The sequence below is a fragment of the Hirundo rustica genome, chromosome 7 (assembly GCF_015227805.2).
Source record: "Hirundo rustica isolate bHirRus1 chromosome 7, bHirRus1.pri.v3, whole genome shotgun sequence".
Lineage (NCBI taxonomy): Eukaryota > Metazoa > Chordata > Aves > Passeriformes > Hirundinidae > Hirundo > Hirundo rustica.
In genome coordinates, this window is record NC_053456.1 from 20,554,220 (window position 1) to 20,581,284 (window position 27,065).

The 27,065-nt window shown below is 38.6% G+C and overlaps 1 protein-coding gene across 4 annotated transcripts in view; it reads left to right on the top strand.

The window, feature by feature from the left end:
• RAPGEF4 (Rap guanine nucleotide exchange factor 4) overlaps nt 1–27,065 on the top strand; it is a 148,727-nt gene that overhangs the window by 50,360 nt on the left and 71,302 nt on the right. For all 4 annotated transcript variants that reach the window (XM_040069376.2, XM_040069377.2, XM_040069378.2 and 1 more), the window contains 2 exons: nt 19,621–19,693; nt 20,753–20,817. In XM_040069376.2, coding sequence (XP_039925310.1) covers nt 19,621–19,693; nt 20,753–20,817 — 138 coding nt within the window. The remainder of the gene's footprint in view (nt 1–19,620; nt 19,694–20,752; nt 20,818–27,065) is intronic.

Genomic DNA, 27,065 nt, shown 5'->3' on the forward strand with positions numbered 1-27,065 from the left:
ATACTCTGATGGATCAGAAAGACAACTAGATATTTAGATATTACTGTATGCTCAAGAGGATACTCCAGGGCAGTCTATATGGAGAGGGAAAGTAATGGGTAGACTCAGAGTACAGTTACCGAGATCCTGTAGTGCTGTTAGGAACACCTGACGCTGTATCAGTCTGCTGCAGAAAATACCACGGAATAGGGTATCAGGAAAAAGAAACAGATCAGCTTGGATCTGTTTAATTTCACGTTGGAGTTTAAAAGTCTTAATAGCGCTTTGTAAAGAGAAGAGGCGGTTCCATTTGGTGTGTATGAGTTTGATACTGCTACCTTTGCCTCCATAAGTAGTGTAATCTAATGTAACAGCTCATGAGAATTAAGATAATTCACAAAAGGGTTCCAGAAACAGCCTTTTACTGTGTCTCTTGTGTCAGTGTGGGGCTCCTGTGAAGGTCTTTGACTAATTTTCTCGTCTCAGTGGTTGTGTGCTGACTTTTTATTAGAAGCAGAACAGCAGAAAATATTCTAAAATGAAGGAATAAGGACCGAAGGGCTATTGTTATTTCCCAAGGACTTTCTTCCGAAATAGGAAACTTGGTAGAGTGAGATATCTGGGCAACCACTTGTACCTGGATTCTCCCAGCCACTTGTACCTGGATTCTCCCATGTAGACAGGCAGAGCACTATGGGTAGCAACTGCAGTCAGTGTTTTTTTGTTTCTTTTTTTTAATATACTCCATGATCTGGAAGACAGACAATTGGGAACGATTATTAGTCTGGATATTCATCTTTATACAGTTGGAGACAATGAGACATTGCATGGAAATTCAGGGCAGATGGCAGTCAACTGTCATTTGAGCTTTTCTTTCAGTGGACAAATTATTTTTAATGAGAAGAAAGATCATACAGATAGGTCTTGAGTCACCTTCATGTTATATTTGTCATTTCTGGCTGATGGTAATTAAATCAGTTCAGTGAGGTTCTCTGAAATGCAGTATGGAGTAGAGTATATACAATATGTACATACATATGCATCTTTGTTGACATTGAAAGGCTGCTGAAATTTATTTCTAAGATGTAAAAACAACTTTATGTAACAGTGGCAAGCAAAACCAAGTGCTGTGTTGCTTTTTACAGGTTTGTAGCATTCTTTGTTTACTTTTATAAATGTCTAACTGATCTACCGCAGGAAAATGTAATATTTTCTCATGTTAGAAGACAGAGGCAAATTTTATCTCAGGCTGTTCTTTCTTGGCTGTGTGGCAGTTTCTAAAAGGCCCAAATCAGTTCACTGATCCCTGTTCACGGTAGGGCCCCCTTCCCAGTTTTGCAGACCTGGCCAAGAAGATGACATGTTGGGCACAGGGCTGGGGGCCAGTGGCTGGCAGGGCATAGGCCATTGTTGTGTGGAATGCTCTGTGAAACCATGGCCAATAGCCATGGGCTGCATGGGAAGGTGGGAAGGGCTTGGACGGATCAGGATTTGTGCTGGTTCTTCAGAAAGGGAATTCTAAGAGAAGAGGTCTGTAAATGGATGAACATTGTGTGTTGCCACTCAATATAGTCAGAGTCTGCTATGAAGTTTTAAAGCTGGGAATATAGGTAATTAGATGATGATGAAGATTGACTACAGGAGGGAGGAAAGAGGATCTAAGAGGGTGTCAAGAGGGTGGTATTGGATGACTACATCCATTACTGACTTGAACTCCTTGAAAAGTACGTTAGATGGAGTTGTACCTAATGAAAGCTTAGCATGTGAGATGTTTGTTGAAGTAGGAATTACTATGTTAGGAGGGAAAAAACATTTCAAAAAATGTTTTGTTACAACTTTTATTTATAATTTTAAGATTAGAAAAAGGTGAAGCTGCAATTACTTCTATAGATAGCTAACATGAGTCTCCATGGGTTTGTTCCTCTGCTCTCATAGGACTTCCTGATTTGAAGCCGTAGCTTTGGTTTTACTAATATTGGGGGATTCTGTCTTGTCTTAAAAGGACACAGAAGGGCCGGGACTGGGTTTTACAGTGATTTTCAAGATAGATTTTGGAAAACACATCACAGAAGTGTTTTGAATCTGGCCGGTCCTGACTGTTGTATAGCAATGCCCCAAACACAATTAGGCTGCTTGTCGTCATCTTTGGAGGGCTGGTCCTCCTGGAAAATTTATGGGGCTGGTCAGATGGCCTGGTAATGAGACATATGCAATAGTGCCTTTTTAACATTAACAACTGGTGCTCAGTATCAGCTATATGTATCATGTACCCGTGTAATTTAAATTGTAATGCTGTGGAACAGTAGCAATAGCCCAGTAAGAAAGTGGAAGAAAGTGGGGGTTTTTTTAAATGCACATGGTAGATTAAATTATTGGTCTAACCAAAGCGTTACTGCTTACTACTCCAGGTATGTTGTGCTGGATTTGGACAGGATGGAGACCCGTGATGAGTATACAGTCCCTATGATGCTGCTGGACAGAAATTTTTTAGTTATAATGCAATTTTATTTAGAATTCCTCCCAGTCTTTCTTTGGTGGTTTTCCCCTACAGACAGGAGAGCGTTGTCTATCTCTGGTTACCCTTGCACCCAAGTCTGTGGTTTTGTGCCAGCTTGCTCACCCTTAGCCATGCTCCTGTCCTTGGGAGACAGTGCTGGCTGGCCAGACTGGAGTTGCCCTGAACAGCGCAGCATAATGGTTGAAGTTACAGCTGCTGTTTCAGAAGCTGCCACCGACATTCAACGAAACAGAACAGCGCTACTTTGGAAATGCCATCCTCTTTGGAAAAAGCATTTTAATTCTGAATAAAACATTGGGTTGGCTTTTAGCTCATGAATAGCACTTTATTCCACTTGAATAAATATCAGTACCGACAAGTAACCACATCATGCCATGACCTTATGTAAGTGCATGGCAACATTCCAAGATAATTTTGGCTATTTCCACAAACATGTAGGACAGGATTTTGTAGGTATTTGATTCCTATTTAGGCAGTGCTTTAGCAGATGGTCTGTAAAACAACCTGAAAATCATCAAGGCTCCATGGACTGATTAGTTCTGGCTTCAGACACTGACAATATATCAGATACCTCCTTCCCAGGCTCCTCCTGAAAACTTCGCATCTTAAAGGAGCATGTGGCAGATGAGTGTTAACAAATGACTGGAGAGCTAGAATTTTACAAAAAGGTTTGAAAAGCAACATTGCTTTATTAACAAGGAAAATGCAAGCAGTTAAAAATCACTGGAAGACAAAAACCTTACTTTTGTTCTTCACAGTCCATGAGGAAGGGTTGTCTACTGGTGTGTAATCAGGGAAACAAGTTTTCTTCTTGCCTCACTGGTTCCATGATCAACCAGTCTGCTTTCTGCTTGGACAACAGAGTGAAATATGTTGGACAACTAAATGAAGCTTCTAATGCTACTGTAAGATCACTCATGGCACTATCCCAGCTGGCATTTGCCATGTGCTGTCATTGCAAAGGTGAACTTGACAATCATGGTTCTACTTTTTCAGACTGTGTTGAAATAGGAGGTCAACTTCATTTAATCCCCTTACTGGAGTTGGAGTCTTGGTAAAGATAGATCTTGACCTCACATGGTAGCCCCAAGTTGTTGTATGCTTCTAGAGGGATTCTTAAGAGGCACAGCCCTTAGGTAACTGTTTCTGAATGCTTAAGTATCTTTAAATGGTGTTCCTGGGTTCACTGAACATCACTGCTGTGTAGTTTTTGAAATGCTTAAGTTACTGCTCTAAATGCAATGTGGTGAAGTCATTCAGGTGCTTTGGGAAATTTTGTACCTTCAGCTTGCTTGCTGGTTAAGTAGGGATGGTTATGTTATTGCAGGTGCTTTGTACAGGCTATCACCCAAAATATTAACTTCTGGAAACATACACTCCTGCCAAATTTATCTTGATTTTTTTTTTTAATGTAGGGAAAAGCAGATTGAGATTTGTATTAATGCTTGACGAAAGGCTGTCTAACAGTGCTCTGTTGCTATATAGCAGTCAAATCCTACATACTTTACTATGCTCTGCCAGGAAGTCCACTAGCCTTTCACGTAATATGTAATAAGTGTTATAGCCAGTGCTTCAGAGTTGTTTTCCATACAGGAGGATTCTCAGCAATTTTTTTCTGCTGCCTTAGTAAGACTTGCATTGGTTCTTTCTACAGTGCCACATGTTGTACATAAAACAGGAAATTATGTACTCTTCTCTTGCTTATTGAACAGAGAAAAGAATCAACTTTTAAGACCTAGCTGGGAGAGGTTGCTAGAAATGCTGAGTTTAAAGAGAGAGTCAAGTATAGGAGATGAGAAGGTAAGACAAAACTCACTAGAATATGACAATGAATGCAAAATCTCAACTGAAACACATTTGATGTACTGACATTAAAGGGATTGCACTGAATAGATAATCATTGTGGATATATGCAGGGGGTTTTGTATCATAAAATAATCAAATGAGTGGTGCTTTGTACACTGATGGGGATCTCGGGAGAGCTCTAATGATCTAGATTTAAAGAGATACCAGCCCAATTATGTACTGTGGTATTTGTCTGTTCCTGAAGGAATGCAATGTCAGAATAATACTATGTGTGTGTGATCCTTAATCTACGTATCTTGAAGCATTTTACAAATACTAAGCCCTTAATTCAGTAGCATTCTGCTGGGCTGTGTTCACAAGCATGATGATTCACTAAATACAGCAGTCAAGTTGAAGAGCCCCCTGTGGACAGCCCCAGTGCCCATCTGGCCATGCCTGGACTGCAGGTTATTTTTATTTGCCCTACAGTTTTTCCTGTCAGGTTCTGAGGAGCAGTTGTTTGGCCACTATGCTGTTTAATAGCCAAGTGTTTTGTGCTGCCCATCAGGCTGTCCCAGTGTCTGCAGACTGAGCTCTGTCACCTGTCCCTGCAGGAGGAGAGTATGGCCTGGGATGTGTGGCAAGGAGCCATAGCTGCAGAGGTTTGACCATTCTGCTGCAAAGCATGAGAAGAGAACAGTAAAGGAAGACATCAAATATACTAATTCTCATTAGTAAGCAAAGCCTTAAACGTGACACTGAGAATTATAGTTTTAAGGGGATGCATCTTTTATCTTTCAGAAATTTCTAAAGCATACTGATAAATTCAGAGTTTATTTGGGTCAGGCTCTTAGTAGCATTTTCTACTACAGACAGAACTGCTTTAGGAGCTCTTTGTATGCATGCATGTTACTGTTCTTTTTACTGTTTAGCACTATAGTAAGAGAAGTAGATAAAACAACTCTGTGAAAGTTAGAGGAAAGGCAATCAAATTGTCTGCTGGGACTGCTGCTCCAACAAAGAGTGTCAGTTGAGTACAAAGTCTTGTCACTTTCAGCTTTCATCTTCTGGTAGTTTGAAACAGCTTTGTTGGCCACCATCATCCTTCTGCTACTAGTATACACTCTGAAAACATCTCCTGAATTACATCTCTATTGCGGTAGCTAACCTGATATATGAGCATTATTTGAGTTTTACACCTCTTGAACAAAAGTCACACTGGTCTGAAATCGGAGTAACACCTTGGTGCTTCAGACCCTAAGTTTCTGTTTTGAGGCAGAGCAAATCAGCAGGTCTGTGCTGGCAGCATTGGTCTTGCTGGGCATCTTGGCTACATCTGCTCTTTTTTGCTGACTTCTTTATAATAAAGACACATTTGAACACTTGGCAGCAATTTTCCTTTTTTAAGAGACCAGATTTTCTCCATGCTATTGTTGACAAATAATTCCCTGTCAAGTATTCAGACAGTAGCACTTTTTCTTCTTGTCTGGATTTTCCCACTGTTTCTGTTTGCAGGAAGGATTCTATCTGAAGCTAGCACTGCTGGCACTTGCTGGGCAGTGTAGTCATCCAGCAGATCTGCAGGCTTGTTCACACTGCTTTTTCTGATCACGTCAGATCTGTAATAGCTGTCAAGTTTACTAAATTTATGGGATGCACCTGATGAGAATTTTTGATTCACGATTTTGCTAATGTCATTCCTATTTCATAGAGGTTTTCGTTTATTTCTTTTGAAACCTGTGGTTTCCTGAAGTTTAGAGGTGAAAACAATTTCTGAAATTGCTGTGTGATTCTTCTGTAGCACAAAGGATGTGGTGGGAGCCTTTTAAAGTCCTGTGCATATATGTGTTCCCTCGGGGTATGGCACTGAAACAGAGCCTGCAGATAGAAGAGGGCCAGAGCACAGCTGGAATGTAAGCTGTCTCCAAGGATGAAATTTCCCACTGCAGAAATGATGAGAAATCTCCTAAAGGCTGCAGTGTAGCCAGACATCACATTTCCCAGTTTGTACTGGTTTTGTTTCAAGTGTCAGTTATTGTGAGTGAATGGCATACTTGAGAATGTGGCAGTGATCTCATGAGATTCAATACTAGCTAGTGGACAATAGGTCGTTTTTATCTGAGCATGGATGATCATTATGACACTGTTAATTGATGTCAGCTGGGCATCCATGCCAACATAGGTGAATATAATGAACTTTATCTCCATAGGAGATATGCAAAGGATAAATTAGTACAACAGGCAGGGATAAAACAGTACCTGTTTTATCTAAAAGATACCAAGATTTTCACAAAAGTCTGAAGTTTATGAAACTGAAGAGACAGTATAATGCTAAAATTAACATTCTGTGATGTTCCCTAAAGAGGGAACTAGCAGTATGTAGGGAAATACTTGTAAATTGGAAAGTAGCCAGTTAAATATGCTAGGCGTATATATATGTTTCCTCAGTGTATGACACTGAATTCCCTTCAGTACTATCAAAAGAAAGATCAGACAAACAGCAATTAATGTGAAAAAATAGTTATATTAAATGGAAAAAAAATTCTTACCGTATTTTCCATGTGTTTGATTTTTATTACAATATGATTTGCAAAACTTGTCTCTAATGTAGCTCTAAAGTTATAAGATACCAGAAGAATTACGTGGATTTACACGTAAAGGCAGCTCTTTCTCTCTCTTAATAAAGCCTTCCTTAAAGGCAGTCCTGTAGTTACACTTGTGGCTTGGTGGTTAATGCCTTGTTCTCATATGCAAGTCAGTTGATTCCTCTGGTGTCTCATGGTACTCGGGAGATGGACTCTTGCAGTGTGACTCATGCTGTCACTTATTTTACTGTATATTCTATATAAAGATTTTCTTTGAACGGTGAGTGGATACACAGGATCAAAGTGACAATAACAAGCTTTGTCTGTGTTGCTTCATAACAGAGTAAGAGCCCTACAAAAATAGGTTGAAGTGTAGGATACTGCAAATTATGTAGCCCTCCAATTAAGACGTCTTCTAGCTCAGGTATTACCAGTGACCTCGTCTTGTCTTCTAGACGGATTGGGAGCCTCATCCCAGTATGGCGATACACTTGCTTCAAAAATCATTCTTCTTGCTGTCAGAAAAAGGATTAAGTGAATCAGATTACTTCTCAATAAACCTGCTCTTCTTCTATCAGGAGTGCATAAGAATGCATAAGAATGTATATTTTTGACCTGTGATAGCAGTGCATTCCAAGCTAGAGCTGCCTGGTTTAGGTGCTCAGCACCTTCAATACCAATACCAGTCTCTACAAAAACCTGAAAGGTCACAACTGTAGGGCATCTGTGCATGGTGTTAGTGAAAACACTTAGAATTGTTAATTATAAGAATTGAAATTGAAAAGTAAACTTGGAATATAAATATAATCACAGACAGTGAAAACAATCAAAAAGTTTTTCTGTGAGTGGAAGGAGTGAAAAAGCTTATTTCCTTTTCAATTTTGCTCTTTCCTGCTAATACCATAGCTTCCATGATGTATCTGTTTCATGGATGACAATATATATGGTGTTTGGAGTTATACTGTGAGGATTGGCCAGCTGGCTGTTACCCAGTGAATTGGGATATCCAAGAGTGCTGCTCTCTTTTCTTTTCTTTTAGTAGTGACACTTCACTTGGGACTTCTCTCCTTTTACTAATTTCTGTGTAGCTTTTAGGACCCTAATTGAACCCTATCTCAAATTTGTGTGGTTGTTTGTTTGTTTGTTTGTTTTCCCCACTGATATCAGAAGAGTTTCTGTGAAGAAGGTGGGGGGAAAGGAGGAATTGCCTGCTAGACAAAATATTTGCATTTTTTTAGGAAAGCAGAGAAGCAGAACAGAATATGTACCCATGCCTGAGTGAGTACAGGAGGTCTGATGCATGGTGGCCACAATTATAATAGAAGCAACAATTAAAGTTTGTATGGGGTATACTTTTAATGAGAAGGTTGGGAAAACCATCCGGAACTTTTCACTATGGGAGAAGTGGACAAGATAGTTTCTCCTCTCAGCTGCCACTGCAAAGCCAGACTCATGATTATTTACTACATTCTCCTAGCAAGGCTTTTTGTTAATCTAGTGGTTAGGTTGAGATATCAATATGCTGTTGAAATTGTTTTTAGCCATGTGCAAAGGGAAACCCAGAATAAATGGCTGTTTGCTCCAGTGGAAAGGAAACATAAAAGTTGGAAATTATATCCATTCTTAATAACTTATCTATTAAATAGATACATTTTAAAACCAAACGTAAGTTTTAGAATATACTTCTAAAAGCCAGATCTTTCAGAATTACAACCTAAATGCCACAAATGTTTCACTCAGAGCATCTTCTAGCAGTTTGACAGAAGTTGTCTTAGTGCAAAAATCAGCCTTTCTCATTGCCCCTCTGATGGGGAATATGCTTCCTCGATTTCCTTGGAGAGCTGCTGTGTTGTTACACTCATAGTATGTCTAAGTTTGAAGGTCTGTTAGTGAATCTTCAACAACCCCTTTTCTCTTATAGTTGATTGTTTACAGTCTTCCATCATCATCATCATCATTTGTGTAGTCCTAAAAACCCTGAAAAGCTGTGTCTCTTTGAATCTGGTTATATCTCATTAAAACTCTGTCTGGGACAGGGTTGGGATGGGTTCCCAATAGATGGGAAAGTTTCCCAAGGCATTTTTGTTTCAGCCTTTGGAGTTCTGTCATACAATGAATGCCAAAGCTGTGAACTTCTTGTTCTCAGTTAACTCATGCTCTGATGTAATCATACTTGCTTTATGTGAAGAAAAAGTCCTGGTGAAACCTTCTCATCTTGGGTTTAGTTAAATTGTGCCATTCTGCATCTTTTGTGCTGTGTCACTTGCCGGCTTGCATCCTGCCCCTAACTGCACTCTAGACATTTTGGTTTGGGAGGAGGAAGAGACAGGATCTGACCTTTGATTTTGTGTGCACAACTTAGCAAAGCCAGACCTCCAGTTAAGCTGATTTCAGGACTCTGTTTTACAAAGGAGAAGACTAATATAATGTTATGGTCTTCTTTGTCCAGCCTCTTTCTTTTTCTGGAAAGTTTATTATTCAGTTTAGTTCTGTAGTTTACCCTTCATTATCTTGTGTCCATTTTTCTCTTTTGGTCATGTGTTCAGCCTTAAAATCTCCTTAGTATTTTTTCCACTTAAGAAATTCTACCGTGCATCTTCATTACTGTGCCCTGCTGCGTATCTCAAACACTGGTCTAATCTGGATGATGAATAACATGACAGATTGTAGGTAGGTAGAATGAAAACTGATAATGAGGAATGAAAATCAAGTTTACCATTTTTTAATGGTCATATATTGTACTGTGAAGGAAACAACCATTCAGAAAATGAAATAAATAGAAACTAAAAGCTTTTTATTTCAAAATTCCTCCCCACACTGATATGTCAGCTGGTAAAACTAGGCTATATACTTGATGCCCAATTCAATTGGAAAAAAACCACAATTTGAGTAATTTTTAAATGGTAACTAAAAGGATTTGGATTTTTTTTTTTTCCCACAACTGAATTAATCTGTGAGAATGTTTCTAATTTCTTTAACCATGTCACTCTTCAGACTCAGAGAGTAGTTTGGACTTCACTCTTCAGACTCACAGAGTAGTTTGGACTCTGCCTAGTGTATACTGTTTTAATCTTTTGAAACTCTCATATTATATTTTCTTCTAATTTTTCTTTATTATTTACATCCCAGGGCCACATAATGAAAAATACTGCAAACATTTAGCATGCCTCACTATGGAAAATGGAGATTAAGTTTGTGATTGGATAATTGGCACAAACTTGTTGATTTATGTGCTGTTCATCTCAATCTGCATAATCTTTAAACCTAAATTATCTCAACACCAGCCAAATTTAAGGAGCCAAGCTTCTGCCTATCATGCAATCGTATACCTGTTTCTAAGATGTCAATAGATAGGACACACAGTCTTAAGCTGCACCAGGGGAGGTTTAGGTTGGACATTAGGACGAAATTCTTCGAAATTCTTCACAAATAAAGAGGTGATTGAGCACTGGAACAGGCTGCCCAGAGAGGTGATGGAGTCACTGTCCCTAGAGGTATTTAAGAAAAGACCTGGTGTAGTGCTCAGTGCTGTGGTCTAATTGACAAGGTGGTGGCTGGTCATAGGTTGGACTTGATGATCTCAAAAGTCTTTTCCAGCCTGGTTGTTTCTGTCACTCTCTGAACTGCTTCTTCAATGGCAAAAAGAGAGAGGAGGGGGTTTGTTCATTAGTCATATCAATAAGCCGCTTCACATTATCTTTTTTTTTGTCCTTTTTTTTAGAGTGTTCCCTCTTCCTTGAAGTAGTCTCTTCGCTGCTTGTGACAACTCCATTGGGTTGGAGGAGTTTGTTTAGGCTATGTATTGCATTCTCCTCCTGCTCTCCCCATTTTCACTCCTTTCCTTCTTCTTGTTATTTTTTCTTCCTTTTCTAACATTTAACTTCCAGTGGGACTCTCTTCCTTCTTTCCCATCCCTGTGTGCCTCCATTCCTCACTGTCCCCTCTTGTCATGAGGTTTGAAAATGTTTCTAGGACTAAGCTGAAGTGAATGCTGTTACTTTACTTTTTTGCCTAAGGGAAAGAGTTGTACAACAGACAGACACAGCAGGACTCCAAGATAGAGCTGCAGAACAGCATTTGTGTGCAGGCCTTTTCAGTCTTGGTGAGGGTGCAGCAGCAAAATAAATTGTCCATGATTTGAGGAAATCACTTGCAGTGGCTTCAGTCTGGAGGAAAAACCTTGAAAACTGTCCCATCCGAATAAGGCTGTTGCAGTGCAGTTTGTTAGTGCAGTTTGCCTAATCCTCATCTTAACGGCACAGCTGAATCACTGTTACTGATATTTGCACTTCAGCTGGATAAAAGTCAATCATCCCATCCACTTAACTTTGAAATATTCAGACAAGATTGTGCAACTTGCTGTTGTACAAAAAGAGATTATGTTTAACAGACTGTTTAGAGGCATTTTGTAGGGGATTCAGACATGAGAGCCATGAGATGTTGGACTGTAAATGTGGATGTAAAACCATGCAACTGAACACTGTGTTACCAAATAGCTGTAACGTTATTGTGAACTCCTGTGGGGAAGTACCGTGGGCAGCATTTATTGTAATACAGTGAGCTTGAAAGGGACTCCAGATTTGAGCAGCTTTGACCCATGAGAGGTTTATGCTGACAAGGTAATTCTAGTGGGGCCATTGCAAGGACTGCTGGGTGAATTGGAAGCCCAGGTATTCTGGGTTCCTATTAGGTGATGTCAATCTGATTGTGAGTGATTTTATGTCAGAATACACGCTTTTCTATCCACTGCAAGGAATAGACCGCGTTCAATCAGACTTCCTGAAATATAATTGTTTACTTTGTCTTTACATTTTTCCCTCTTACATTGTATTGAACTTGTTTTGATTTCTGTGCAGGGCTCCTGAGTGGGCTGCACAAACTGCTTTTCAAAGCCGCTCACACTGTAATCAAAATAATATTTAAAAAACTTTGAAGAAAGATGTATGTTATAAGGGAAATTTTAAGTTTACTTATTTACACTTATTAAATATCCTCGTTATTGTTATGCACAATTGAATAGAAAGAATCAGTTTGGAGAATTATCCATTAAAAGGAAGCCTTTGATGTTAGATGAGTATTGGGAGGGTGATGTGCTCTTGTTTCTGTGAGAAGCAAAAGCAGTGTTAGATTGACCCCACTGAACTACTTAAGAGGTTTATATTGATTTTAGAGGAATTAATATTTAACCCAGAGTTTCCTTCCAGATGAAAACGAATTTCTAGACTAACATACTCCTGTGTTCAGAGGTTATAAATATGAAAAGCAGAGTTATAGATCAGCTCACCAGCTTTTTCTTTATTTGCTTCAAATCTCCTTTTAAATATGTATATAATGGGAAGGAAGAAAATAATCTGTTTATAGCCATGAATAAAGCCACTGCTGTGCACTGTGTCATCACAAGGCCAATGTGTCATTTGAGTTGCACTTAAAACATATTTTTAAGACTTAACTATTGCAAAGACCTTGTGGTGACCTTACAGAATTTTATTACAGAGGGGTGTGACTTCAGCCCACTGTCTGACCACAGCCTTCACTGGAGGTTTCCAGTTCTTCTCTGTCTCAGCATCACACACCTAGTTTCTCACCAACTTCTTCAAGTCTTGTTTCATAACATTCCTGCAAAGATATGTTGGTCATCTGTACCAGGCCTTCTGTATTTTCAAGGTGGCAGTCTCAGGGTGGAGCACAATTTTGGTTTAGAGGTTCTTGCTGACTTGCAACTTACTAAGTACACATAATCCTTGCTTTTTCTTGCTTTGAGGGCTAAGGTATCTGATCAGAAACAAGACACTGATATTGCCACAATTACAGAATTTACCATTCTGTCAAAGCACTTTCCAAACCCAAATATTTTTCTTGTGTGACCTTTTGTCTCAGCTGAAGCTCTGCTCCTGAAAAATGCTGAAGATCACTCAGGGGTGTACACCATATAGAAGAAATACTGTAGGAGGCAGCCTATAGCTTTCCAGGTGGGGAACTGAACAAAACCAGCCTCATCCTGTATTTGTGAGTCTCCTATTACCTGTCTTGCAAACTGAGATCATCTGAAGGAGTGCATCTTTGCTTTTGTGCTTATCATAATAGTGTACGTGAAGATAAGAGGTGTGACTCTCCGAAGGTAAAAGGAAGTGTTTTGTACCTGGAACTTTATGAAATTGTTCTTCCTCTTGTGCATTCCCCAAGAGATTCTAGACTTGGCTTGATCTAAGTCCAGTTAACGTAAGTTTAAAGGTTGGCTGTAGTGGTAAGAAAAATGACGTTAAAACAGCACATTCTTCTTAGTTGTTCTGCTCTTTGTTTTTGAGATGTATCTGCTGGCTTTGCTAATAAAGATGCAGTTTTACAATTCTTAGTGTTGCAGAACAGTTTGAAGAGGAATAAGGTTCTGTTCTGTTACTGCATTGTTCAGCAAATTCCAGCTTAAGTGTGATTTGCTGCTTCTCTCCTATATGTGATAATGAAAGAGGAAGAAAGGAGATTGCAGCTTTAGTTTATGATCTTATATTGATTTTGAAGCTCCGTTGTTGACATCATCATTTGATTTTAAAGATATCACAGTGAAAAAGTAAATATGGAAATGTATAAAGCTCTTTTTCAGCCACTTTTGAATACTTAAACTTCATATTAATGGCAGTAAAGTATTTTTTCCTGTAAATACATGTATCTATTCTATGTTTATACAACTGAAATAGAAGAAAACACATAAATCAGGTAGACTGTTCCTAATTTGGGTTGTTTTGTCCTCTTTTAAGTATGTGCAATCTTTCCCACCCCTCCCAGCCAAGTCCTGTCTCCACCCAAGTGCCTTTCCGGAGTGGATTTCTCTAGGAGACAGAATTGGAGAGCTGTATGATGGCATTTCTGTATTTAAATTAGATGGAGCAGAATAGGCTGTGTAATTTGCTTAATCAGTGCTCATGCTCTAATTTCCTTGGATGTGAGGCTTTGCAGTGCAGTCTTATCTTTGGCTTTCTATCTGTTTGGAGTGATTTCAGAGAGTTGGGTGCATTTTTCTTCATGACAAAATATCAAGGGGATTCTGTGATAAAGCAAATTCTGCACACAGAGCTTTTCAAACATGATTAATTGATTTAGGTGGGAATGTGACAGAAAAATATATGCCTCCAAAATAAAGAGATGGAGTGAAATAAAGTGTAGATGATTAGAGCTATGCAGAAACATTCTGAAGATGGTAAATACATAAACAAATGGAAAATACGCTGATTCATCTGCTGTTACATAAACTGTACTATTCTGGTACCCGGATTCAGCAATTTTGGTACAGGCATTTCCTGTATTTATTTTATCTGAACATGACTAAATAGTGCTTCACTTCTGCTGTTTCAGACCTTGTCTATCACATTTTAATGACTTGATAGACTAACATATACAAAACAGTCTGTTTCTTCTCAGTAAGTTGTGGTGAGATCTTTACATGGCTTATTTTCTATTTTTTCCACAAAATAAGATTTTTTTTTGCTATTGTAGCATTATATTTTCCTTACACATCTTTATACTTTCCTTCAAAAATACCTTAGTTCTGTTCTCTTACCTGTACTGTCAGTGCCAGCAAATGTTTATATTCTGTTAATGACGAAGGCCAACATTTAGCAATAGGCAGGATACTTGGTGTTCTAGAGTGAAGCCCCAGCTTCAGTGATTTTTTACCTTGTATTAAGCAGCCATGGGTTAGGTCCTTTTTGTGATATCCAGTTAAGTGACGTTGACCTGAAATGTATGGAAATTTTCTGATTGAGCTTGCTTAGAAGAAATACACCTGGTAATTTGAAAACATACTAAGAAGACAGTATCTGAAATCAGAATTAGGCTGAGTCTGCTGGGGGCCTCAGCACGTACTATTGGGCAAAAGCAAGGGTGCTGTTTGGTTTTCCCTTTGTGAGAAGATGGGGATAAAAGCCAGCTGTCAGTGTGATAATCAATCTGGGGTGGGATTTTTGCAAAAATCTGTAAGAACATCAGGCACTTTTTGTTGGATAACACAAATGGATAGCAGGTGGATGACCTGAGATTTTACCTGTCAGTTCAGTGAAGACCAGCGTACGAAATCTAAAGGCAAAGGTGTGGATTTTGAGACAGCAATCTCCATTTGATTTGATGAGTTGAAAGAGGGTCCAAAAATCTTCATGGGCTCTTTCTTTCAGGGCCTTCTCTCCTTATGGTCTGGAGAAAAGAGAAGAAACACCATGTGCACCATGGAAGTGGCGCGCCCTTGTGAGTAATGCCCACGAGGGAGGTGGTTCACTGCCAGCTTAGAGGAAGAACAGACTTCTACTGAGAGCATCAGTGATCAATTATTTATGGTCAAAAGAAAATAGAGAAGCTGGCTCACATTGTCAAGCTACAGCATATATTCCCCAAGAGAAACCACTGCAGAAGTATTGATAGCTAGTACCAGGAGTATTGCAGAACTCAGGCAATAGCCACAAGAAGAGCATCTGATGAAATAATTACACAAGGTTTTGAAAAAAGTGTGGAAAGGTCACCTTGATGTTTGGCTTTGGACTTGTATACCTGAAATTAAGTATTTTGTGTTACTCCCAAGTTTGCAAGTTCTGTAGGCTTTGCTTTGTCACCATCTCTGTTGCTAGTTAGGGGTAGGCAGAAAAAGAGGCAGCAGAAATGGTGAAAAATGACACTGTGATTGAGATTGTGAACAGGGGAGAATGAGAAGGAAAAAGAAAGATCATGTATTGAACCGGGCACCTTTTGAGGTCTACAAAACTGTCTCCAGAGTTACAAGACACTTAATTCCTAGTATCTGGCCACAGATTCCTTGTATCTGCAGATTCACCATGGCATGGGGAAGCATCAGAAGCCCGTGTCCCTTAGTGCTATCAGCCGTCACTGCCTGGGTCCTTATTGCACAGTCCTTATTGGCCAGCTGCAGAGCTGCTGCCCTTGGGGGAGTATTTGGTGTGGAACCTGTGTTCCAATCTTTACACCCAGGGGTCTTCCCTTCATCAGTCCTGTGTCTTTCCTGTTAGAGTGCTGGGGTTTTCATACACAGTGAACATGGACAGCAAAGGTTCATCTATGTACCTGGCTTATTCTGGAAGGTTTGTAAACAGCTGTTAGTAGATATTAGCTCTTCCCTACTTGCAGTAGAAGAGAAAGGACTAACCACAGAGACCAAAGACATATTTTATATACCTTGTGTATGCTAGAAGCTTTTTTCAGGAATTCAGAGATAGCTTGCATCAGAGTTGTAGTTAACTGCCTTTCTAAACATTAGCATATAAAATATGCCTAATTATGCTCACAGAGTTGAAGAAAACCTATTGTGGTCATGAAAGCCTATGAGACAAACTGAAGCTAACGGCAAAGAAAGCCTTAATTTGAGCATGCAAAGAAACACACTGAAAAACTCGATGAGTGGCCTTAGAAACCATTCCCTCACAGCACCTTCCCAGTGGGACAAGTGTGTGATTCTGTTTCTTCCTTTTCTGCTCTCCCCAACTGTTTCTTGTCAGCAGTCGTCTTTGCTTTAGGCCATAGCAGTAGCTGTAAAGGTCAAAATGTGTTAATTTTCACCTCTGCATGGGTATGAGGCAGTCAGCAACTGGAAAAAAAATACTGTCTTTATTACTCATGCTGTCAGATTAGATGTAGGAATTGTCTGTTATTTAAGCTGTTGCATGGCAGAGTTTATAAATTGGTAGAAATCTGAAGACAGAGTGAATAGGTCATTGAATGTAGCTTTAAAAACTGCTGTCATGTTGGATTTACAAAACTTGAAGACTTCTGGTAATAAACAAGAATATGATGATTTGATAATTGTTGCTATCTTTCATAAGGAAAGCCTTTCCAGACTTCATACCACCTGTGGAATACATTTTCAAAAGCCTTTTTTAAATATCTAGTCTGTTAATCGTCAGGATGATTTTAAATGCCGCCTATGAATATAATTTAACTTACTAAATTTTATTTTCATTTAAAGGCAGTACGGTAACAAGATAGGTCTCATTATCTCAGCCCTCAGTGATCTCATGCCTGGAACTTTATTATTCCATCTGATCCTGGCAAATCTTTATGCAGTTACTTAGGTCTGTCTTCGTCTGCTTAGGTTTCCCAGCAAACAGTGTTTCCCTGACTCCTTGAAATAAGTTTCCCTTGACATTTAATTTGGCTGATGAGGTGACACAAGTTTAGGCATAAATTATACCTTTTATGTCAGCCCACGCCCACTGAGATATCCTCATGAGAGACTATGTGTAGGCAGTCGTATCAGCCCTCCCTCCGGAGATACCCAGATATAGAAAAAAGTTCCATTTCTGCAGAGGTTCCCTGGAGGAGTATGAGCAACTGAGCTTTCTGAGGGCATGCCTTGAATTAATTTCTGGTAATGCTGCGTGAACTCCTTCACAGGCATCACTGCTCGCAGGGTTTGCTGTACCAGACTCCTCAGTGGGCTGATCCCGGGGCGGGGTGGGACCTCTGTGCAGAAGGTGACAGTGGACATCCTTGGGAGCGATGCCGAAGTCCTGCGTGGTCTGTCAGGAGTGTGTGCTCTTGTTCCTGGTGAACTTCCATGTCCTGAGCATGAGGTGTGCCTGAATGGGATTAGATGCCTCCTCTAAAATTATGTATCTGATTCTGGCTTCATCTACCTCTAGGTGTTTGTTTTCTGAAGGTGGGCCCTCATATCTTTTGGAAATTGTGTGCTGTGTTCTGTGTTTTGTCTCATGAGAAGAATAATCAGGAAAAATATTAGAGAATTAATCAGAAATAAATAAAAAAAAAAAAAAGGCAAAAAACCCCCCGCCATGCAGTTTATGATGGCTGTGGATATTGTATAGGAAATAAAAGAAAAAATTATTCTTCCCCCAGTTAAGGTTCCTTATAGAAGTGGCTTAAATGTGGACTAGTAATGTATTTCTGGGGAAATGCTATTTTGGGAAAAACAGAACAAGGAAATGAATATCAGATAAATTATGATGAAGAGAAAAACATCCTATACCATTTGTTTTGTTGTCCCAATGAAATATTCCAATTTACCATCTAAAAAGCACATTTCAAGACCAAATTCAGTAGAAGGTGGAAAAAATAACTTCTCTACTGTTGGAATAAAATGTTATTTCAACCCTTTGGACGCGCTTTTGGTTGGGTTTTTTTTGGTTTTTTTTTTCATTTTGCCAGTGAAAATTACTTTTTCCCTTGGTTTATATGTGTGATTTACTAGTTAAACTGATAAAATAATTACTTCTTATGTTCTTCCTCTCATTGAGTTCCAGACATGGGACTGGATGCGAGTTCCAGGCATGGGACTGGAATATGGGAAACTGAATGATTTGAGAAAGAAAATAGGAGAGTTTTATCCTCAAATGAAGTAACGTTTTTTTTGTGACTGACCAGGGATATAGCATAGATTTGCTTCTATGAGTATTCAGCTGGATTATGGGTGAGATTTAAATAATATGGTACTAAGCTTTAGGATGTAATAGCTTGTCTAAAAATAGGATTGGATTATTAAGATTAATGTAATCTTTGTAGCTTTTGTTATTATTTAGAATGCAAGACATTCAGTCTTTAGTGCTAGAATTGATGATATTTTCATTTCCATTTCCAAGAAAAATAAATGTATGAAGGATAATTCAAGCATTATTAAAATTCACCAGGCAACATTTTAGAAGTGAATACATCCAAACAACTCCAAAGAGCAAAGGATAAAACTTTTAAATTAAAATTGCACTATTGCACTAAAATTGCACAGTCTCAATTATTACATTTAGTTGAAACCTGCATGAGTTTCAGCTGGTTAATTTTCACATTGAGCTCACTGCACACCCAAAGGACTGTATGACGAATTTTATTTATTTATTACGCTGAACATCAGAGTCCCTATTGCACAAGCTTGTTTTCTGACAGTTCCAAAAGGGAATTATAATTGTTCATCCTTAATCATGACAGTAACATAGTGTGATTGGAAACAAAAAAGTGTTTCTTATTCATTGAATGATTTGTATTTGATAAAAGAACAATTTTTCCCTTTGGTGTTATTTTTGTAGCTTCTGTGAGTTTCTTAAGCCTTAGACAGGGCTTTGAACCTTACTGATCATGTCATCAGCATCCACTGAAAAAAAATACCAGCTGCTGACATCAGTTAAAATTATGTAGCTTATAGTGGTATAAGGGATGCTGTTTTTCCAGTTAGGAAGTTTCATGTGCTAATACAGTTTTTATATGAGAATATGCATAATATGAGGTGTTTGGCACGTGTGTTTCATTGCCTTGTAGTTTCTGAATACCAGACTTCGTGTCTTGGATTTGAATGTTTAGAGTTTTCACACTACATCCTGTGTATTTGAAATCGGACACCTAAAGTGTTGTACGTGATTTTTATGAATCCTTAGCTCATCTCCATTCCTATAATGAAGTCACTTTCTAGCTTGGATTCGGATGAGTAGTGTAATTTCAAATGAGCTGTAAAACAATCTTTGTGGGAAATCACACAGCTATGTAAAATATTGATTTATCAGAACCCTTAAAGTCATGCTTTGGGGAAGATGAAAGAGGGAACTGGTTTAGCACAACTTTGGGTGAAATAAAAGCAGTGTGTGCTCCAGTCAAGAGAGCAGACCTTGTGTTAAGAGTAAAGACATGTTTGATTGTCTCATATCTCTTTGTGTGCATGAGAAGCACAAGGCAGGAGACGCACAAATATAAATAGCACATATTCCCTTGCATGGCTCTGTACATCTGTACCTGACTGAATGTGCCATTGCTGTCTTTCAGAAATATCGACAGTATATGTCTGGACTTCTCACTCCTCCTTATGGTGTTATGGAAACTGGCTCCAACAATGACAGTAAGTGTGAGAAATCAGGTATCAGCTGGTGGGCAAGCAAATGAGAAAAAGAAAGAAAAGGGAAAATGGAGATTCTCTGGGTTTGGGTATTGAACTTTAAAAATTTAATTCAGTTTCGTATTACAACTGCATTAATACTGCATGTAGTAGAAGACACTTCGTAACTTATTACCCAGCTGACTTCCCAGCTGTGTACAAGTGTGCACAGAGCTGTACAAAAATCTGCACTATGACCCAGGCCAGTTGATTAAAACATGCTGGATGGTGTTGTGTAGTATTTTACTGCTTGTGTTACATGAACCGTGGACCATGGCCATGAGTCCTGCTAGTGAAATAAATAAAACCAACTGTATCATTTTTTTTAGTTTGGGTGGGCTACACAACTTGCTGGAGAATCTAGGTTAGTGCTTGAGCTTGCAGTAAATGTGGTGCTCTCTAACCTTTGGTACATAGCTAAATAATTTTGGGTATGTCTCTGCCTCATGAGCACCTGTCAAGCTGTGGGATAGCGCTGTAGACGTGAATCCAAGGGCAGCCTTTGGAATTCATAACTTAAATCAAAGCAGTTTTATTTATTTGCCAGGAATTATCTCGATGCCAAGCAGGACAATATCTCATGGCTAGTGATCCCATCTGCACATTGTGTCTCCTGTGTTAGGTGTTCAATACATTCTCTATGCAGGATAATAGTATAGCATAGCACTGCTGATTAGTGCAAACTCAATGTCACATTTGACTGCCAGGTACTGAGCGAGACACGGGTAATGTTAAATGAATAAGTATAAATAACTCCTGTATACATGCTTCAAATATTAAGTTTTGAAAAAGTACTGTGCTTAGCAAGCTGTTTAAAATAATGATCTAAGTTAGCTTTTTGTCCTTTTTGTGTTCACTAGAGGAAACTTTTTTCAAAATAAATGTTTTGCTCTTTAAAAATCCCAGATTAATGCGTATGTTATCAAAGTGTCAAACCCTCAAATTCCCTGTTCTACTGATAAATATTTTCACTGTCACTCAAAGAATGTACAGTATGTATTTATTTTCTGTATTCTTTTTCAGGAATGCCAGATAAAGACAGTATGTCAAGCAGTGCTCTTTGCCAAGTTTCTAAAAATTGTAATAAGGTAAATCACACACAGTTTTGCCAGTTTATTTTGCTGGAGGGGGAGGAATTCGGTTATGAAAAATGTAAAAGTATTCAGCATTCAGTTGAAAATAATTGAGTGCAAATGCAAAGCATGTGGTTGATGCATTTGAGTACAGTATACAAATTATAAGAATGCCTTAGACATTGTATCATTTAACTGAAGAAAGCAGCTGGTTCAGGATTATTCCAAAGTTTACTGCTACCAAAGTTTGTGCTACAATCTGGTTTCTTGGTCTTTTTTGGAAAAGTGCTGAGGATAAGGAAGAAAAGCAGCACTATGAGAAGACCAATGGATAACCAGTGGATCATAAAATTCATTATCAAATCCTATTTTAAGGCTTACCTGAATCTGAACTGATGCATAGGCATTGTTCTGGCCCTTTGCTCAGGGTGAATTTTCACCTGCATTCAGAGAGCAGCTTTACATCCCAGTTCCCCTTTGTAAAATAGTTCTGTGCCTTCAGCCTCTCCAGATGAGGACCCACATGAAAGAGCTCATGAATATTTCTGTGCCAATTTCAATAGTGGGATAGAGTGTTATATATAGAATAATAGTGGGAAGAAATAGTGTCAGGAGTTGCTGTAAAGATTGATAACTTCTAGAATTTCTGTATGGCAGGAGTAGAAAAGTTACAGTAATAAACAGATGCTTGGATGCCTTCTTTCTGTACCTGGGAGTTTAATTGGATGTATTTTTGTGATGTCTTTAAAAGGTTAAAGGTGTTTTTTTTGGACAAAAAGCATCTCCTGACAGCAGATGAAGACGAGGAATATTTTACTGTGTTTCCTTAATGCAAAAATAACTACTTCCACCTCTCCCTATCTGTCTGTCTTGCTTCCTCAAGAGTACTGACCTTTTTTAATCGTCATATTCAGATTCTCTTTAATGTATATGTGTAACAGTATGTAATTCCTTTTCCTAGAGCCTTATTCACTAGCTATACTACTTCGGGACAAAACCTTATCCTGTAGGAACATAAATATTTTTCCATGCACTGAGTAATTGTTCTTAGACATTTACTTAGCACCTTGGATTGTGTGAGAATTTCATGTAACAGTTCCGAATTATGTCTAAGTGCTTCTTTCGGTTATTGGTATTTCAGTGGTACACTTGGAGTTAAGTCAGGTCAGGGGTCTTGCTTGATTTCTAAAGGAAAGCACCAGGTGCAGAATTCAAACTAAAAGATGATTTTGTGTTTTCTGAAGCAGATGGAGGTAACAGGTAAAGGTAGAAAAGTAAAAACATCTATCTCCCCTAGATGGTAATATCCCTCCTTTAATGGGAAATGATGCTCAGATAAGGGTGATAAATACTCTCAGGTACAAAATATTTTAGAAACTGAGCAAAATTTAATGGCTAATACCTTTGCCAGTAACTGGGCTTTTCTAGCACAACAGGACTCTTCCTGGACAAAATAATTTCTTGAGTAGGAGACAAAACTTGGCTAAGGCAGCCTCAAACTGCTCAGTGACTTTTACAAGAACAAAGTCCTCTGCAAACCATATTATTTTCCTTTCCAAGCTGTGTATAGAACAGACATCATTCTCCCTCCCACACTGTACACATTTCTCTGGAGGGAAGCTGTGTGAGTAAATATGCGACAGCTACTTGACACCTTGTTTCATCCTGGAGGTGCTCAGACAGTCTCACGGCAAATATGGCTGAAGCTACACAGCATAGAGGTAGTCCATGAATTCTAGTTCTTTGTTTTCTCCATATGACCACAACTCTCTTTATATTCAGTGAAAGGCAAATGCAGCAGAGGTAAACACCTGAGTATTTTGTTTACTGCATGCAAACCTCTTTCCTGCAGTTTTAAACTGTGCAATTGTTACAGTGCTTACACAAAATGTCTGTTGCCCATCATGCTCTGCAGTCTGGTGAACCATCAGGGAGTTACTGGAATTCCAGGGCCAAATTTCCAGAGTTGTTGCTAGCTTTTCAAAAGAAGAAATCAAGACACTGGAAAACAGTGCTGTATTTCTAGATTTTAAATATTTTACTTACTTTTAGGATGATGTGTGACTCCCAAAACAGCTAGTGCATCAGGGAAGGGCACTCATCCAGGGAAAGAGAAATGTTTCCATAACATCTTTAGACTGCTTTAGGTGGCCAGAATGATACCTGTGAGGCAGGCAGCAGATACAGGCTCAGAGAGGCCTGCAGACTACTCTGTAGTGTGCAGAAAAAGACTGAGTGAGGAACCTTCTGAGATCCAGAGTAAGTTCCTCAAAATCTTTCATATGGTAAGAAGACATTATACCCTTAGACGGGAAGAGATAACATCCTCAGTACTTCTGATCATGATGCATTTATTTCAAAGTGTGTATGTGTTGTATTAATTTTCCAAGGAAGCTTATAACTGTAAATAATTTGCTTCAGAGGAAACTTAATGTATTCCACTCTGGAAATATGAAATGGATGTTTTTCTTTTTTAGCCTGTGGTGAATCTTTCACAAGTACTCTAATGGATGTTTTTCCATAATTGCTAATTATTTGAGTTTCATCTTCATAGCTTAATTTTTTTCTCCTGTCACATCTATTAGTTTTTGATGAGTAACATAAGATATTTCTTTTAAAACATGCTTTGGAATTTTCTCACCATATGGGGATGTTTGGTTTTTCTAGTTCATTAAAATCTACAAAAAAAAAAATTGTACTAGGAGAAAGCAACAAAGAGATTCTTTTTACCAAATGTGAATTCATTTGCATTCAGGGTTACATTATTGCACATCATTTAATGCAGTATAGCAGTTAAATTGAGCATAAAATACTGAGAGGGAGTACATTACTGTCCCGGTTATATTTTGGGGAATGGAAACAAAGTCAATTTAATGCTGTCTTACGTAAGGGAAAATGACAGAGCGCCAGTCTTTTTAACTAGGACAGACCAATATCGGTACACCGGGCTCTCTCACTCTAGTTTTTGAAAATTCCCATGGGGTAGAGTTGCATATGTGAGATGAATGTAACCCTAAAGCCAAAATCACAGAATCAATAATAATTTCAAATACGTTTTTGGAAAAGATACAGAAGAGTACTTAGAACGCAGGGGAGGTCGGGTTCCAGCGTGCAGACAGAATAGTTAGTGCTCCTGGTTCCATATATTACCAGCAGAGCTGGCAGCAGGGTTACATGATGCTTCCCACTACAGGACACTCTTCTTACAATTTGGCCACTTTTTCACTGTTTACACTGAATTCACCATGCTGAGAGAATGCTCCTGGCTGTTTTTTAAATTGAAATGGATCAAACCTATCTGACATTGAGCTGGAGGAAAATACATAGCACATACTAAATAGCTTTTTCCAGTTACCCACTGGCAATCCTCTCCTTTGGACTAGAAGGTTGACTTTTGGGGCTTGTTGGTGCAGTGAAGAGTACCATTTGTGAGCCCCTTAAAAATAACCGTATTGTTAAACATTGAAAAATGCCAGGTGAAACTGGCTCGGCAGAGGCTTGGTGCAGGTTCACTGCACTCAGGCTGTGGACATTTTATGTGCAGAATTCCCACGCTGTTCCTCTTTGCTGCTGGCTTGCTTGGGCTTTCCTGTCTCCATGCTTTACCATGTGGGGTTTCTCTCTTTTAGCTGCTAGAGCAGTATTTTGATTGATAAAAAGCCAGACACTGATTGAAAGCCAGAGTTCTTTTAGACCCTTTATTGGTACCCCAGTAGGAACAAGAAATAGTCCATCTACCCTGGAGATATAAGATAGTTTGAAAGAAGAGGGTACTGGAGGAATGAGTTGTGGAGACGAAGGAATTAATGTGGGTAAGAACAGAGCACAGCCCCACTGAGAGCACGAATCTCCACTCTCTTTGGGCTGTGGTGCTGAATGCTATTTTCTGCTATCAGCAAACGTCTTAAACTCCTTTGCAAACTATGGATGCCTGAAAGCATAGGAATGATACGCAGAAAGAAGAGAAAATTATGATTTGTAATTTTTTTTATTCTAGTGGTAGATAGTAAAAGAATTCTAACCCTGCTAATGATCCAGGATGAAGTTTTATATTCCTTTCCATAGCAGAATCTCCATATTGCAGTTTGCTGAAAGAACCCCCACGTCCTTAAGATGCCACATGAAAGGAAGGCTAAAAAATTAAGTACTCAAAAGCAAAGTATTTCAAGAATGGGGGCTGACTGAGCAGTGTTAATGAAGTCCTCTTATCTGAGTTTGTTGTGGTACAGATTTTGATTACCTGCTCACATATATTTTTGCTGTGACACACTACATTAAAACAGCGTCTTACCTCAAAAACCATGCTACCTTTCTTTTTGTACAGCTTCACCTTGGTGACTGTTTAAAACATACATAAGTTTCCACCTCCTTCATGGAGAGCATACATCCTGTAAGGGGAAAGTGCTTTCCATCTCCTTTGTACTGAGGAATCCATGCTGAACACAGAAGACAAAAGCAGATTAAATTGGGCAAATTCACACAGTAATTCTTGCTATTGGGTGAAGAATATGTCTTCTTTTCTGAAATCTTTCATGCTGTATTTCCATTATGTTCCCTACATTGTCTTCAGGTTTTTACTGTGATATAGAGTTGCAGGAGCTCCCCCTTGTGCACGAAGTAATACTCAAAAAACACATCAATTGAGTTAGTGAAGCTTACAGGTTGAAAAATCCCCTTTATGTTTTTCATGTAATGTCTCCAAATCCTCTAGACTGGACATTTATTGGAAGTGATTTATTTTAAGCTATTTTGTATTCCAAAGCTTCTATAGACTGTGTGGCAGTACTTCTGTGAAAGCCACCTTTTCATCTATCTTCTTTCCTGGCTAATTTGATGTGGTAAAATATAGATTCCTTTCTGTTACTGAGTTTTCAATAAGATGTAGGTAACATGTTGATTTTAATGTATTTAAATAATTGGAGTGATTGTGAAAACAGTGTTTTCCTTTTTATCAACTCTAAATGCATTTAATGCAGTTGTGTAGTAAAGATCTTGTGATGGACAGAGATGGGCATAATCAAGAGTTAATCCTCAAAGTATTCCAATTTCAACATTGCCAGGCAAATGAATATTCGCTTCTTTCGATTTTCAAGCAGGTAAGTATGGCTCTGGTCATTTGAAAGTATACTGTTTGTAAATATGACCTTGCAATTCACAAGGTTCAGCCTTGAAAAACCCACACAAGACACCAATAATAATCATGTTCACCATTCTAGCTACTCTAGTAATAAACACAATAATTTTACTTCTGATTTCCCTATATCTCAGTTTGCTTTTCCTGGATAACTGTTGTCAAAAGGAAAGCTTATCTTTTAAGGTATTCAGTGTATTGTCAAATGTGGACTTTGACAGTGCATTAGTAGAATTCTGAGGGAAATGTTTCACATGCTCATGAAATTGTGAGCCAAAAAAATTAAAAAAAAAAGAAAAAGAGAGAGAGCAGGAAAGCAGGCAGTGTTCTATCAAAGTACAATTACAGGGTGTTTGTTTGAAAGTTGTAGCATCTTCAGCATACACATGGAGACTGTGTTAAAGGATGAAGTTATTTTCTGTGTGGAGGGTTTATATATCTGCCCAGTGATAAATGTGCATTAATTTCTGTTCTCTCTTGGGTTCTGCAGTGGCCAGTTCTCCAATACAATATTTGCATAGGATTAAAAAAGAATTCTCTTTTGTTTTCTGTTTTTGAAATGATTGCATGAAAGCACTGCATGCAAAATATTTCTAAATACGGTCTTTGTGCTAACTTTACCCAGTAATTTTGGGAGCTACTCTGATACTTTGGCACCAGTTTCACATATATGAAAGTAATTTGCCTAGAGGTCTTTTCAAGTTTTATTTTGCTCTAGGTGAAAGTGTGTAGGGTTCAATTGTTATCACAGCCTGTAACAATTTGGCTAGTGCAGAGACTCTGCATATAGACCCTGGCAGTGAGTCACTTGATGACAGCTTATGGCAGGGGAGATACAATGACAGGAGTGAGAGATGAGTAGGAGTTCTAAAAATACGTTTTTCATATGTTAGTAAGGAACTTCATCATGAAAAATGTGAAGGTCTTTATATGTCAGCAGAGCCCTTTAATGTAAACAAAATTGTTAGTAAGTTTGCTGACCTTCCTAAGCAGACTTTGCATAAACTAAATTGTTGCAGAACCACCAGGGAACGCTGGGTATCTCCAGTTTCAGCCAAGTAGATGATATAGAGCTGTTGACTTCCCTTCTGAATGTCTTTGTGAATAGCAATGCCTCAAAGGAAAGCTTGTA